At 43.1% G+C, this 15,471-nt stretch overlaps 1 protein-coding gene across 1 annotated transcript; it reads left to right on the top strand.

The window, feature by feature from the left end:
- The first annotated feature begins 939 nt into the window (after positions 1-939).
- LOC124063843 (transketolase-like) lies at positions 940-14,797 on the top strand. The gene is made up of 14 exons (XM_046397909.1): positions 940-1,234; positions 3,490-3,607; positions 3,817-3,930; positions 4,570-4,667; positions 7,257-7,448; positions 8,153-8,271; positions 9,178-9,374; positions 9,504-9,668; positions 10,732-10,888; positions 11,402-11,532; positions 11,703-11,786; positions 11,922-12,015; positions 12,134-12,256; positions 13,989-14,797. Exons 1-14 carry the CDS (start codon positions 1,128-1,130, stop codon positions 14,174-14,176), a joined length of 1,887 nt encoding a protein of 628 aa, XP_046253865.1. The 5' UTR covers positions 940-1,127; the 3' UTR covers positions 14,177-14,797.
- The last annotated feature ends 674 nt before the right edge of the window (positions 14,798-15,471 follow it).

The following is a 15,471-nucleotide window of genomic DNA, read 5'->3' as shown; positions in this document are numbered from 1 at the left end:
ACAAATCAAATGCATCTTTCCTTCTCAGGAGGGAGATTTTGCTAAACATGTTCTCCTAAAATTAGCCTTTGTGACTGTCAAACCAAAAGCAAACCCAGAAAGCCAAATAACGCTGAGCCACAGACCTTAATATGTTGCGTGTGTAGTTGGTCTGTACTGCAGCCAGTCAGGTCACCCTCAGTGCCAAACGTCATTAGGTAAGATTACTGTCATTTGTGATCTGTCGTCTTGCGTGTCACCTCTTCTTCCTTTTGGCTCTGCAGTACAGGTGTAAGTTACTGGTTGAAGAGATTACTGTGAAAATTACACTTACCTTTACCCTGATGTGTTTGCTATTGTTTGCTTTTCAAGCTTTGCCGCCTCTGGTAAGGTTTGGTCCAGAAGAACCCCAACATGCAGCTGCTACTATGTGTGTTAAGGCCATGCATACGGTCTCATATTGCACTTTACTTACATGATGCTCACCAGTATAGATTAAATTTAAACGCCGTGTCTTTCTCTCTACGTACACACACACACACACACACACACACACACACATAATATGAATTTATTGTAGAGGAGTTTTCTCGCTGATGCAGGTGTCCATGCTGTACTGCCACATGGTGCGACTACAAGGAAAGTCAATTAGGAAGGAAGTGAGAGCATCGGAAAAGTATATACATATATATATGACATTATCAATCGGATTTTTAAGTGTCTGCCTGAACTTAAGTTCCCTTAAAATGTCATTATATATATTATGGAGCTATTGAGACTGAACCTGAGCGACCCTAACGCACACGAGAGTGTATCTGACTGTGTGTGAGCGTGCGCGTAGCCTCGGTCTCAAGCCCAAAGCCCTCCTGCTATTTTGGCTGTGCTCATGCGTGACAGTTAGGAGTAACTGTAGGCTCCTTTTAGCCAGAGATTAGCCATATTCATGTGCCGTGCTTGCAGACACGCCCCTTCCCTCCCGTCTTTCTGTCAGGTTCAGCACCACCGGCTCTCTTTAACCCCTGCGCCTTCGTCCGCTGCGCACTCATCGCCTCCATTCTTGGGACAGCTAACCGGGAACTTTAACTCTTAACTCTATTTAACAGGCTTGTGTGTGCGTGTGTGCGCTCTCCTTTCGGTACATCGCCCAGATGGAGGACTACCATAAACCAGACCAGCAGACGGTGCAGGCGCTCAAAAACATCGCCACCCGGCTCCGAATCAACTCGATCAAAGCGACAACTGCAGCGGGCAGCGGGTAAGAGGATGGATACAGAGAGATTAAAGCGGGCTGGAGATTTAAAGGAGCGTGGCACTGCGAAACATGGTTACTGTTCAGGGTCAGTTACTGTAACGTTCATGCACTTGTCTATTAAAAGGATACGTTGCAAAGTAGAAATGTAGACTCGGATCCACGAGAGAACACATAGACTGCTTCCACACCGTCCGCTGCAGAGAAACAGCATAAAGCTACAGTCACTTATACTGCAGATTCAGAATATTTGCACCCAAAGTGAAGGTCTTTACTTCTGATTTTTTTTTTTTTTTCATTTTATTGTCGCTGGACGTAAAACAGCTCCGTGCAAACAAGCGTTGTGTGCAATTTACGCACTTCTCCCGAAAAGAGAGTTGTAACCAGTTCATTTTAATATTCGCTTCTGGATTTCAATTTACAAATGTGTTGCGAGCCCGGCAGCTACGAGACTCGCTCTCAGGCTTTTTAATTGAACATATCTTTAATTAAACAGATGTTTTGTTCCCTTTTGTTATTTTGAACGGCCGTCTTTTAAGTCATAAAACATTGAATAAATTGTGTTGGGTTTGAAGGTTCGGTATGAATTGCTGCAGGTGCGCGCTCTCCTGAACCCTTCGCGTGCTCTCTGAGAGGTTATGTAACGGAGGAGGAGCAGAGACCGGATCGGTGGGTGATCCCGTGCAGCTCGTGGGGCGACGTGGTGTGTGGCGGCAGCAGAATGGAGCCGCGGGACGCACGGACGCGTTCCTGCAGCCCGGCCGCACGCTCGTGTCAAGTTGATGTAACTAAATAGGAAAAATACATCCGGTTAGAAGTTTCAAAATAAAATCCAAACTGACAATGTTTTTGGGGGCGATAACAAATAAGAAAATGACAATCGCATACAGGATACGCGACACTGTAAATTTTGCGTGTCTTTTTTCATCAGTCAAAGATGTCTGTCCCTCTTGTCAAAAGGTTGCACGAAGTCTTAATATCTTGAAATCTTGAGGGAAATCTTGAATTTCCCTCGGGATCAATAAAGTATCTATCTATCTATCTATCTATCTAATACTTAGCAGGCTATCGTAGTCACATAGAGAATCGTGTCATGGCTGCAGTATGTTTCCTTTTATATATAAACAGAGTCAGACAAAATAATGTGTACACATGCATGTTTATTTTTTTCTGATGTGTGTATGCGTTATTTTGGCTGACTCTGTATATATGTTATGAGTTTTTGATTTCCTGCTGTGTTTGATCATTAGTGACCAGGACATATAGGTAGGTGACTGTAAGTAATTTCAGACATGTTGCTGCGTGGTCTTAAACCTGAACACCTGAGCTTCCAAACATAAGGCACAGGTTTCCGCCCCCATCAAAAGAAATGAACATAAAAGATCAGCACCGAAGAGAAACCTCTTCAGATGTTGAGCAGTCAGTGATGTGCTCAGAATAAACATACTGTGAACTACGTTTTTCTGGTTGTAACAGATTTTTATTAATTGCATTCCTCTATCACAGTCGGTGTTCTCTTTTCATCTAAATCCTCCATAAATATACTGTCAGTCACATTTCATCTTTCATCCAACATAACGTCGTGCTTATTCGCAGTCTACCTACTGGATGTTCCTTTTCCTCAGTTTTGATAATTTGGTCACATTTTCCATTTCAGGAGAGTAAAGGAAATAAAGCCTTCAATGGAGGAGGCCTGAGTGAGGTATTATTGGCATGTGGTCTGAAAATAAAGGGAAGAATAACACCCAAGACATAAAATCTCATCAAGACCTTTTCTTATGTTGGTTTGTCTTCACTTAAACGTTTTGGAGCTACACACTGAATCGTGTCTTTGTAACTTATGCATATGTATGTGTGTGCATGTATGAGAGGGAGCAAAATAAAGAACCAGAGACATCCTGCAAATGTGTTTGCACCATTTCACGTTGTGTGTGTTTGAGAGAATGACATAGTGTATGTACTTACTTACTGACTGCTCCGCATAAAGTCAGCCTGTTTACTGTGTGCCTTACATAACTCTCTCACTGCAGCTGGATTGGCATGAATTAACCTACTAGATTGAAAGTGACAGTCACTTTGTCTCTCTTTCTCTTTTTTTTTTTACCTTTACCTTTTTACCCTTTTTTCTGCATCTGTGTGTGAGCAGTATGCTGCTGAAACATGCTTACAGATTTGAACTGAGGAATCAGGAGGCACATCAGATTTTTAATTTAATGGCTGTGTGTGTGTGTCTGATTCCTCCTTCCATCATTTTGTTGCAGTCATCCCACATCATGTTGCAGCGTGGCAGAGATCATGTCTGTGCTGTTCTTTCACACCATGAAGTACCGACCTGAAGACCCCCGTAACCCCAACAACGACCGCTTCATCCTCTCCAAGGTAAAACACACACACACGGGTGTCATTCTTGGGCATGCACACAAGGATCATCTAAAACAAGTTCTATATTTATTAGGCCTAAATTAAAGTTGTGCAGTTTCCCTGCTCCCTGCTTTTTTATATGATAGCAGTCCATCAAGGCAGTAAATCACGATGACAGTATGTGATGTTACACTCTGACCTTAGATCTTTTAACTGTGCCTCCTCAGGGTCATGCGGCTCCTGTGCTGTACGCCGTGTGGGCAGAGACGGGCTACCTGAAGGAGAACGAGCTCCTCAACCTCCGCAAGGTCGACTCCGTCCTGGAGGGACACCCTGTGCCGGTAAGGAGACAGTCAGACCTGCGGGAAATTCTGAATGTCATCTATTTCACCAGTTTGAGGAATACATTAAAACAACATTAAAACACCCAGAACCACCTTTCTGTGTGTCAGTTTCTGGTATTGTACTGTTTTTTTGACAGTAAATAAATGTATATTAAACATGTGTGATTGTGTGACCAGTAAATGAACATTGATTTAATCCAAGGGGTTGTGAGACAAATTTCAGGTAAGATTAGCAGGATTTCGGAAAAGAAAAATAAATGCCTTTCTGCAAGACAAAAATTTGGTTTACATGTTCCAACCTTTCTGTATTTTTGGTCTTTCCCCCACTTTTCTTTAAAATTTTCAATAGTTTACCTCTCTACACAATCTGTGCATATGGAAACAAGAAGACACAGATAACAACTGTATGCAGGCAGGGACACAGTGACAAAGATGGTGTTGTCTGACAGAGAAGCTCCGTCCTCAGCTCCTTTCTCCTCTGCTGCAGACATTAGTGACACACTGTGCTCCCAGATGCTGAAAACACTAGACACACACTGCAGCCACTGCCAGGACAACTATTTTATGCTTGCTGTGTTTGTAGCCTATGGGACTGTGCAGTAAAATCTGTGTGTGTGTGTGTGTGTGTGGTAACAGAAGCAGCAGTTTGTGGATGTGGCCACTGGATCTCTGGGTCAGGGGCTGGGAGCTGCCTGTGGAATGGCCTACACTGGAAAATACTTTGACAAGGCCAGGTAACATACACCAAAACACACACCAATTGTCACTGAAAATAAACCCACCTCACGCAGAGATCCTCCAATATGCACAACACAGACATGAAGAAGCACACCGGTCCAGCTTGCATCTGCACATATTAAGGTAGATGATATGAAATTATGCATGACATAATGTAAGCTGCAGCGAGCTGTGCTGACATGTGACATTTCAGCCTGCAGCTTTGCGTCAAACCGGACCTGACAGTCCTGGTCTGGGTTGACATTTGGGTAGCCTCTGCTAGAGCCGGAAAAGCTGCCCTCAGATCAGTCATGCCTTCAGATCTGGATGAATTTGGATGTCTGCTTAATAATCTGAGATTAGGATTAAGAAATCACTGATGAGCCTCTTCACAAAGATGGAGCAATTTTTAGATCGAGAATTGTTTTTTGCACACACACTTCTACAGTAATTAATTTTCTGTTTACATCACAATAGATTAACAAAACTGAAAAGCTTAGTGGTCCTGGACTACTCAGTTGAATGTTATCAGGTGCACAGCTCAGTCCTCATGTGTCTCCTTTGTTCCAGTGTGATCTAGAAAGAACCACGTGGATTTCAGTTCAACAATAGAGAGCTAGTTGTGTTCTGCCACAGGACGCAACACATTTCTATTCATGTCATGGTGGACAGAGCTTAGGGAGACAGTCTCAAAGGCATTTTTGTGTTTTTACACACAACAGATGCAGTGAAACAGGCAGTCAGGGAATGTCGCACTTGCAGTCCGAGTTGGCTGCCCTTGATGTCTCTCGCTCTGCATTCTGTGTGCACTCTGTTGTTTCTGCTCTAATAATCACACATGCAAGAGCACAGAGCACCCCCCACCCTTGGCCTCAACCTCTGCTCTCATCTTCTCTCCAAAAAAATGGCAAAAGCCCAGGCCATAGCTCTGGTGCATGTTGGTATACACAGTAAATTATGTCGTCTACACCACGCATGCGACCCTGTGTGCGCCGTGTGATTATGCATGCTTTTCGCTGCAAAGCTCGGAGCAGCTCGTCGAGCAGCTTCGCCACAACATAGTGGCTGAGCACTCATTTAGAAGGCAGCATCACTTGGTTTCATGACATAATCTGAGAGAAAAAGTATATCATACCTTTCATGAAGGCACACACACACACACACACACACACACCAGCAGGATCAGCTGGAGCAGAGCAGCAAGTATCTGCAAACGCTACTGGAATATTTAACATTTCTCTGTGGTCAAACTGTAGCAGGAAATGAATCTTACAAATAACCAAACTCTCCAAGGGTGTGGTTTATTAAAATATGATACATGAATGAACCCGTCAAATACACTTATCAGCACTGCAGAAAAGAGACTGAATAAATGACACTTTTCATCACTTTATGCTTATATGACTCTGGTTCAATCCTCAAACACATGCAGGCTTCCCCTTATGCTCACTAAGCATGCAACATACCATTGAGTGTATTGACTGGAAGTTTCTTCGTCGTTTTGTTCATTTTGGTTTTGCACTGACGGGGTGTAATAGTGCGGGTAACACAGAATATGAGGTGTGTGTGTGTGTGTGTGTGTGTGTGTGTGAGTGCCAGTTGGATGGGTTTTGTCTGGTTTCAAGGGACGGATATCACCCTGTCTTGATCTTCTCAACTTGCAAAGGCAGGATGAAAGAACACACACTCACACACATACACATACATGGGCGCGCGAGCGAGTGCCTGCACACATACACACACATATTCCTTACACCTCCTGAGCAGTTACTTTACTCCCGTAGCTGAAGCATTGCCTTGACATGCTGTGCTGCATGCCCTTCAGGTGTGTGCGTGTGCATGTGTGAGACAAGGTAGCATCACTTTATTCTTGTTCTTTCACCATGTTGGAATCTCTTCCAGTTTTCACTAGCTGAAACCTTTACCTCCAATACCTCAGAATAACACCAAAATCATTTCATAGGCTGCATGAAACACAGTGACTGACATATTTGATCTTTTGCACACACATATACATGTAAGATATAAATCCAAAGGGCGTGTATTCTATGGTTTAATAAAAATGTAGCAAAAATGCAGCTGAAAGCAACTAAAGGTGAACAATTTGACTGGTAGAAATCTATTTTTCCCCCTGCTGTCTCCTCATCTCTCCATCCCCACCTATGTGGAATTCCTCTCATCTCTTTCTTCCACTCCTCGTCTCTTTTCTTTCTGTGCCGTGTGTTTTTTCTTCACGCTCGGGGTTGGAATGCGTGCTGTAATGCGTGCTGTAATGCGTTGTGTCCTGGCCTGTCTTCCAGCTTTAATGAGAATGTGTCTATTTGACTGGAAAGCTGTCAGGAGTCGTTACCCTGTGGAAGCATTGAGTGAGGATGATCAGAGCTCAGCAGGCGGGTGGAGTGTGTGTTTGTGTGTGTTTTAGGTGTGAGAGTCAACTGTCACATTGAGCCTTCATAGGAAGAATCAGAGAATAGGAGCATGTGCCAAGAGGGAAAATGGAGTTCATATGGAAAATGACCCTTCTCCACTATTTATTCACCTCTTTCTAATAATCAGTCTGTGTATACTTACTTAACAACATTAAATCTCTCTCTCTGTGTTTGCAGCTATCGGGTGTTCTGCCTGCTGGGTGATGGAGAGCTGTCCGAGGGCTCCGTGTGGGAGGCCATGGCCTTCGCCTCGTACTACCAGCTAGACAACCTGGTGGCCATCTTAGACATCAACCGCCTGGGTCAGAGTGACCCTACTCCACTCCAGCACCATGTGGAGAAGTACCAGCGACGCTGTGAGGCCTTTGGGTGAGTAAGGCCTGGGGGGTCAGAGGGTGAGAGTGAGCATAGGAGGGAGGGTGGGTGGTTGTGAGGGAACCTTGAAAAATCTCAAAGTGTAAGGAGAGTGTGTGTCTGCTGAAATGATTAGACGATCGGGTGAGTAATCAATCCAAAGAAAACTAATCAACAACTTTTGAGTAACTTTTGAGTAAACATGGCAAATATTCGCTGGTTCTTGGTTTATAAATTGTTAGGATTTGTTGCTATTCGGTTTTAAATTGTTAGTTGGTCAAAGAAAGCAATTTTAAGACATCACCTTGGCCTGTAGGAGATTGGGCTGGACATTTCTCATATCTTAAAGATTAAATGATTGATCAGTGGAGAAAAAAATCATCAATAATCTTGAGGTCCAGCTCTAGTGTCCTTATTTAATTATATTTTTTGATTTCTGTAAGCATGCTGACCCTCATGGCCTAAGTGTATTTGTGCTGGTTTGGGTTGGTATCATATCTGGTCTCCATGCAGTACTTGCAAAGCACTGATATGAGCCAAAATGCTGCTTCAACATCAAGTACTGCAGCACCGTCACAAGCAGAGTGAAAAGTGGTATTTTACCAGCCAGCAGGAATTCCAGTAGGATTATTCCCTGAAAGATACCCAGAGGTACATTCATTCAGGGTCCCAGAATTCATTGCAATACATTTAAAGTCTGATCACCTCTGTTTTCCCAGCTGGCATGCCATCATTGTGGACGGCCACAGTGTGGAGGAGCTGTGCAAGGTGCTGAGTCAGCCTCGCCACCAGCCACTTGCCATCATTGCCAAGACAATCAAGGGCAAAGGCATCTCAGGTACAATATTTAGCCGCGCGCAGTTTTATATTGCCAAGCTCTAACATGTTTTGCTTTTTAGATATTTAAGAATTTGCTTATTACTCCTTTTGTGCCACAATTCAGTTTTCAGTGACATATTCCAAACAGTATGTTTCATAACTATGACATCGGGTGTTTGCTGCTAAAGAAGTTTCTAAATGATGACTAGGCAAAATGCTGACAACTGACTGGGAATAATATTTCTGTCAGAAGTTTTCTTAACTGCCACGGGGACCCACCGTCAGTGCAGAGGGGCCCTAACTCGCATTAATCCAAGCAGCGCTTTAGTGCTTTAGCTGCTGCTGCTGTGTAATCCCTCAGAATGTGTAGGATACACAGCAGCAGCAGCCCATTGTGCTTGTGTTGTGATAACGGTAAGAGCGAGTGTATGTGAACACGTGTGTTGGTGAGAAAGAAAGAGACACAAAGAAAGGTAAAAAGAAGAAAAGTTTTCATAGCAGCAAGGTGTGTGTATGTGTGTCTGAGACAGGAGCATGACTTTGTATACATAAGACTGTCGTAGTGTTGTTATAAGCCTGTGGCCTCCTCATTCTAAACTTTTTACCTTTAAAGTTGCCTGTTGTGATGCACTGAGGTGAATGATTGTTATGAGTGCCACAGCTGGCTACCGGGTTTTCTTTTTATGTGTCTTTGCAATTTCACATGAATACATGTAGACAAGATATGCAGAATATCAGGAGAAATTTGGTTTATATTTTGTATAGTTTATATTTTTAGGTGGATCCAAACTTTTAACCCACATGAAATGTGAAACATGAAGCAACTTTGACCACATAAACTGTCAAGTTTTTTTTTACTTAGGAATGAAAAGTTTGTTGTCATAACTTCCCCTCTGTAATGTGCATTCATGTCTGTATCTTTCAGCGGCTGAGGATAAGATGGGCTGGCACGGGAAACCCCTGCCCAAAGACATGGCCGACAGCGTGATCAAGGAGCTGCAGAGCCGCGTTATCAGCTGCAACAAGCGAATCTATCCCGCTCCCCCCAATGAGGACGCATCACCCGTCAGCCTTCGCAACATCCGCATGCCAAGTGCACCCAGCTACAAACCAGGAGAGAAGGTATGATCGGAGGTGGCACCCGAGCATAGACACAGCAGATGGGATATCTGTTACATATCAGAAAATAATCTCTGTTCTTTATTGATCGTAGTTAATTGATTTGTCATCTGATTCTCTCTGCGTAACCAGATTGCTACGAGAAAGGCATACGGCATGGCTCTGGCCAAGCTGGGCCGTTACAACGAGCACGTGGTGGCTCTGGATGGAGACACCAAGAACTCAACGTTCTCTGAGCTCTTTAAGAACGAACACCCCAACCGCTACGTGGAGTGCTACATCGCAGAGCAGAACATGGTGAGAAAGTTGGCTGTCCTGTTAGATGGCTGGAGATGGCTGGGTTTTGAACCAGTGCCCAAACTGTGTCACTAAAACAAATGCTAATGTTTCTTAAAGTTAAAAGGAGACCACAGCTAACTTGCACATTTCTGATTTATCAGTCTCAATTAAGCAGATCTCTGGGAGCAAAACTCTGATCTTTAATCCTCTGCTGTGTCAGTCACATTTTACTTCATGGGTATTATTGCAGTTTTTGCTGTCACATCATCCCTGTAAGTAGCAGGGAGTAGCACTAACATAAACACCCTCTAGTGTTCATGTTCTAGTTTTCTTAACCTCAGCATCAATGTAACTTCTGAAGGGTCCTCCCACACAACAGTTGACTAAGTAAGATTGGTCATCACCTTTACTGGATTAAACAAAAATCTGCATCATCATGATTTCATGTGAAACATAAGAGTCATCATGCTATTATTCTCTGTGAGTTTAGCAGAGGGGCTTACTGTGTACTGATTACTGCTTTACTTAGAAGTGAAACCTAGGTCCATTTTTTTCAGGCTACAGTGGGCATAGTTTGAATGACTAAAAAGTTGTATTCTTAATTAAAATGTGCACATTTTCTATTGTTTAAAATTCTACTTGACAGTGGATCCCATCTTAAAGAAGTGGATTGGTTTTAACCTCATGAATCAGGAAATAAGAAGACTTATTTCAACAAGAGCTGACGTTAAACAGGTTTAATGTTTACCATGTGCTCCATCTTAGTTTAGTTCGCAAATATTTGCTAATTACCGCTAAACACAAATTACAGCTGAGGCTGATGGGGCTGTGGTCTCACAGTACATTTGTTAGTTATACCACATGTGTTGCTGGAGTTTTGACCTCTTCAGACTTTTTCACTTCTCCGTGCTCCTCCTTGGGAGTAGATGAAGCTGTGAAATATTTTCTGTGTGTTCTGTGAGTGTGTGTTCTTTACACTTTGTTAAAATTATAACATATCATTATATTATAAATATTTTTGTACATTCCAGTAGTAGAATGATTTTTTTCCTTTTTTTCCTTCTGTCTTTCTTTCTTTCAGGTGAGCGTGGCGATAGGTTGTGCCGTGCGGGACCGTAATGTGGTGTTTGCCAGCACTTTTGCTACGTTCTTTACCCGGGCCTACGACCAGCTCCGCATGGCCGCCATCTCTGAGAGCAACATCAACCTCTGCGGCTCCCACTGTGGCGTCTCTATTGGTCAGTTCCTGTCTGTCCTTTCACTAGTCATGACTGTACATTTCTGGTAAGAGTTAAAATCAGCAAAAGCTAATCCTTACTTGCTGAACAAGCTGGAAGACATTTAACTCTTAATTGTTTTATTACATGTTGTTGCATCTTTAATTGCAATACAGTGGGTTGAACCTCTCCTCACTATGTCTTGGTTTTAATTTTTGAATCCTAAACCTTTTCCCCTCATCTTTTCACCTTCTCCGTTATTCTGTTGTCCATCTTCCTCTCCTGGTATCAGCACTCCTCTCCCTCCCTGTCTCTCTGTGTCATGGAGGTGATGACAGAGCGTCCTGATTCTCTTTCACCTCCTCCTCCCCTTTCTCCTTCTCCTCCACACCTGCAGGTACACTGCATGCCCACCTTTCCAGACTGAATGCATGCCAGTCTTAGCAGAATTTATTTTTCCAGTCTCAAACAAACCTGCGAGTCTTGCTCTACCTGACTTTTGTCTATTTGTTGCTGATATATGCCTGTATTTAGGTGAGGATGGACCCTCTCAGATGGGTCTGGAGGATCTGGCCATGTTTAGAGCCATTCCCACAGCAACCGTCTTCTACCCCAGTGATGGTGTCTCCACTGAGAAGGCTGTGGAGCTTGCTGCTAACACTAAGGTACCCACAGCCACCTGTCATAAGAAATGAAAAATAATTTAAGGATATAAATCCTGAAAAGAAAAAAATCTGAAGATTTAGGGCAGAGTAAAAGCTAGATGTCACATTGATTTGAATGAGATCCAGTCTTCCAGTACAGACCAATGTAGGTTACTTGTGATTTGTTTCAGGGTTTGTGTTTCATCCGAACGAGCCGCCCAGAGAACAACATCATCTACAACTGCAATGAGGACTTCCATGTTGGTCAGGCTAAGGTCGGTAGCAGCGTTTCCCTGTCGGCCCATTCCATAGTGTGATCTAAATGTACAACACAACGCTTTCTGCAGTCCAACTGTGTGAACTTTTCCTCATGGAGATCACATGTGAATGTTTTTTCTTTTCGCACTCAGGTTGTGTACAAAACCAACGACGACCATGTGACTGTGGTTGGAGCAGGAGTGACCCTCCACGAGGCTCTCGCTGCTGCTGAACAACTGAAGAAAGGTACATTAAGCATGAATCAAAAGAAACCGACCCAGATCAGCATAAAAATGTGCAATCTTTCATATGAGCTATCAGCTGGACTGAGGTGCATCCTCCACCTCCCTCTCTCTTCCCTCAGAAAGAATTAACATTCGTGTGATCGACCCGTTCACCATCAAACCCCTGGACTCAAAGACCATCATTGACAATGCCAGGGCGACCAGAGGACGCATCATCACAGTGGAGGACCACTACTATGAAGGTGAGGAGACTGGAGTCACAAATGACCAAATCTGGAAAAAAAAAACCCAACTAGACACGAAAATGTCAAAAGGCTGAGAGATGTTCATTAAATATTCTGATCAAGCAAGTTGCATTTCAACCTCTAACATCTAGGTTTCAACTCTGACCTGTCACATTTCCTTATCCTCTGTCTGATATCATCCCCCCACAGACTCGCCAATAGGTCAGATTAAAAATATATATTGCGATATAAAGTGTGTTTCCACTGCATAAATCTGCAGAATTTTCTGATCATGTCCAATTAAAATCAGGTCACATCTCTGTGGAGTCCGTAGCATTTGCAGGAGAGCTTTGAAGAGCCAACATGAAGATTATTATGATGAGCTGCTTGCGTGTTTGTGCTGTTTGTGTATCAACTCATGAAAAAAAAAAAAACGCCTGTGGCAGCAAAGGACGAAGGTCTGTCTCAGGAGGCTGGAGTCTATGCAGAGGAGGAGACAGTGGATGAGGAGGATAGAAGTGTGTGACAAGAACTGGGGTGAGGTTGTGGGTGAGAAGAGAGAAATCAAAGGCATAGGAAAGGTGAATTTAAAAAAATAAAGGTGTATATGGAGTGGGAGGAGACGAGGGAAGGTGGAAGAGGAGGAGCTGGGAGAGCCTGTCAGTGCTTCTTAATTTCAGCTCTGGCCTTTGGGCTCCTGCTGACCTACATACAGCACCAGCATGGCAAACAAGAGTGTCCAGTATTTGCTGTCTCTCTCTCTCTCAGTCCCCTTCTCTCTTCTACTGTGTTTGTTTTTGTCGATCTACATGTAGCAGCACATATGTAGCACACATGCTCACCTATATCAGGTGAGTAGTTGATTACATACAAGGGAAAATGTAAAAGCTTTTCAGCAGCTGTGATACGTTTGTGTGTGGATGCTGCACATATAAAAGGAAAGCCATCCAAAAAGATTTTTGGTGGTTGTGTGTGTTTCTGTGTGTGTGTGTGTTGGCATTTGACAAAGGGTGGAAACCAAGTGGTATCCAGGGAGCAGCACATGTGATTCACAGATAGGTAAATGCAGTTCAAGGCTTTCTCAGCAGAGGGGATCCCCAGACTTGCTCCTCTCAGATTATGGCTTCTTATTTCATTGTAATTGAAAGATGGAAGGAGAAGCTGAGGCAACCTGTTTCAGTGTTTTTGATTAGATAATGTAAAGACTCTTAGGAAAAAATTGAAACACAATATTACTCTTCATGTCATGATATATATATATATATACAGTATATACTAAACTGTAGATATTAGTCATATATCAGCATTTGTGTAGTGAATAGTGAAGGTCTGAGAACATGTACTTTCATGTCCATTCAGTCAGAAATGTTTGAGTGACAGCTTAGAGTGAGAAGTAGAATAAAGAAAAACTGAGAGAGAAAGAGAGAGAGAGAGAGAGAGAGAGAGAGAGAAGGAGTGGGTGGAGTGATAGGAAAGTCTTATGGGGGTGAACGTGAGATAGAGAAGGAGTGAGAAAGTCAAGGGAGGGCAGTGTCTGTTCAGTCAGTCCAAATCACATCAAAGAGCTCAATCGCCCACAGAGGTGTGAGAGATTTGATGACACCAGACTGAAATCAAAGGAAGAAAAGAGGGAAGAGTAAAGACCATGTGAGAGACTTGAATCGAATATGAAATACATATTTTGTGTGGCTGTGATTTGAGTGAACTGACCCTTTAATAATCCTGACTGCTCTTTATTCCAATTCCTCAGGTGGTCTAGGTGAGGCAGTGTGTTCGGCAGTAGTGAATGAGACTGGCTTCACCGTCCACCGCCTGGCAGTCTCTCAGGTGCCCCGCAGCGGCAAGCCCCACGAGCTGCTCCGAATCTTTGGCATCGACCGTGACGCCATCATTCAGGCGGTCCACAAGGTGCTCAGCACCTCCGCCAACGCCAAGTAAGAATGTTGCAGCAGCGGAAGCAGAAGCAACAAGATGCTGGAGGACTCCACGGTTAACTGGCGATAACCATGGAGATAACAAACACAGAGGGAGGGGAAGCACTCCTGGCCCACTCATGCTCTCCTCCACACAAAACAATTTGAAGTATCAGTTTCAAACATAACTTGGCTTTTCTCTTTAATTGTCATCAATGTGATTTTGAGACCCCAAATTTTTTAACCCATCAGTCTGTGAGTTCAGTAAACGCACCCCTACCCTTCTCTCTCTCACACACACACATACACACACGCACACACATATCCACACCTCCACCCTCTAACCCCTTCCTACCTCTCAGAGAAAGTTCTGGTACTGCTGTAGGGTTTCAGTAAAAACAGTGAACGTGGTTTGGAGTAAAGTGAAATCTTTTTTATATATTATTATGTTGAACCCCCCTCACTTCTTTGATGCAGCGTCTTGTACGTCTGCACCCAGTACAACTTGTAGATCCCACCCCACTAGATCCAGCAGGGTGTGGAGAAACTCTGGTTTGGTCTGTTTGAGCACTGACTGTTTTTAATCTCTTTGACCCTGACTTGGATTGGACTGCTTCACTCCAATAAAGAGATGGTTTCTTCACAATATCTGTGTCGGTGGTCTTTCTTGTGGCTTATAGTTGCATGAAACAAGGGTCAATTGTCACTGTAAACATTAAGCAAAATCAACAATGTATTTTTCATGATTATATATGCACTCATGTGTGCATAAAAATTTGCAAAAGAAAATAATATTTGCATAGCTTAACCTAACAATAATGGGGCATATTTGAATTATTAATTGCTCTACACTAATTGGAGACGTATGCTGGTGTGGCCTGCATATATGAACACCATCAGGTATTAACTAACAAAAAGAGAAAGACTTGCTCCTCGTCTTTTCTGTTTGAGTTACACTGTCTGGATCCTTTTCCCAAAATGCCATGTATTGGTGGCCTTTATTCTATGGTAAGCCAAACAAGACATCTTGGCATTAATAAAAGCACAGGTGTAAATAATGAAATGAAGGATGGCTGAATTCCACGTAGCTGCTTCAGTTTCAGTATCTCAGTATTGTGCCAACTGGCTCGCTGTCATCACTGTGACACTGTAGAGTAAGAATAGTACAATCTTCATCTAACACAGAGGAGTTAAAGTTAGTGTCACTTTAAACACTATTTCTGTCATATCCTCCATAGATTTCTATTTTCAGCTCAAGGTGCACCAAATAACAGCCATTATCAGAACACAATTCTTGATTTTCTGTCCAATAATATCTGA

Source organism: Scatophagus argus, chromosome 8 (genome assembly GCF_020382885.2).
Source record: "Scatophagus argus isolate fScaArg1 chromosome 8, fScaArg1.pri, whole genome shotgun sequence".
Classification (NCBI taxonomy): domain Eukaryota; kingdom Metazoa; phylum Chordata; class Actinopteri; family Scatophagidae; genus Scatophagus; species Scatophagus argus.
The sequence above is the reverse complement of the archived record's forward strand: the minus strand, read 5'-3'. Positions and strand labels throughout refer to the sequence as shown.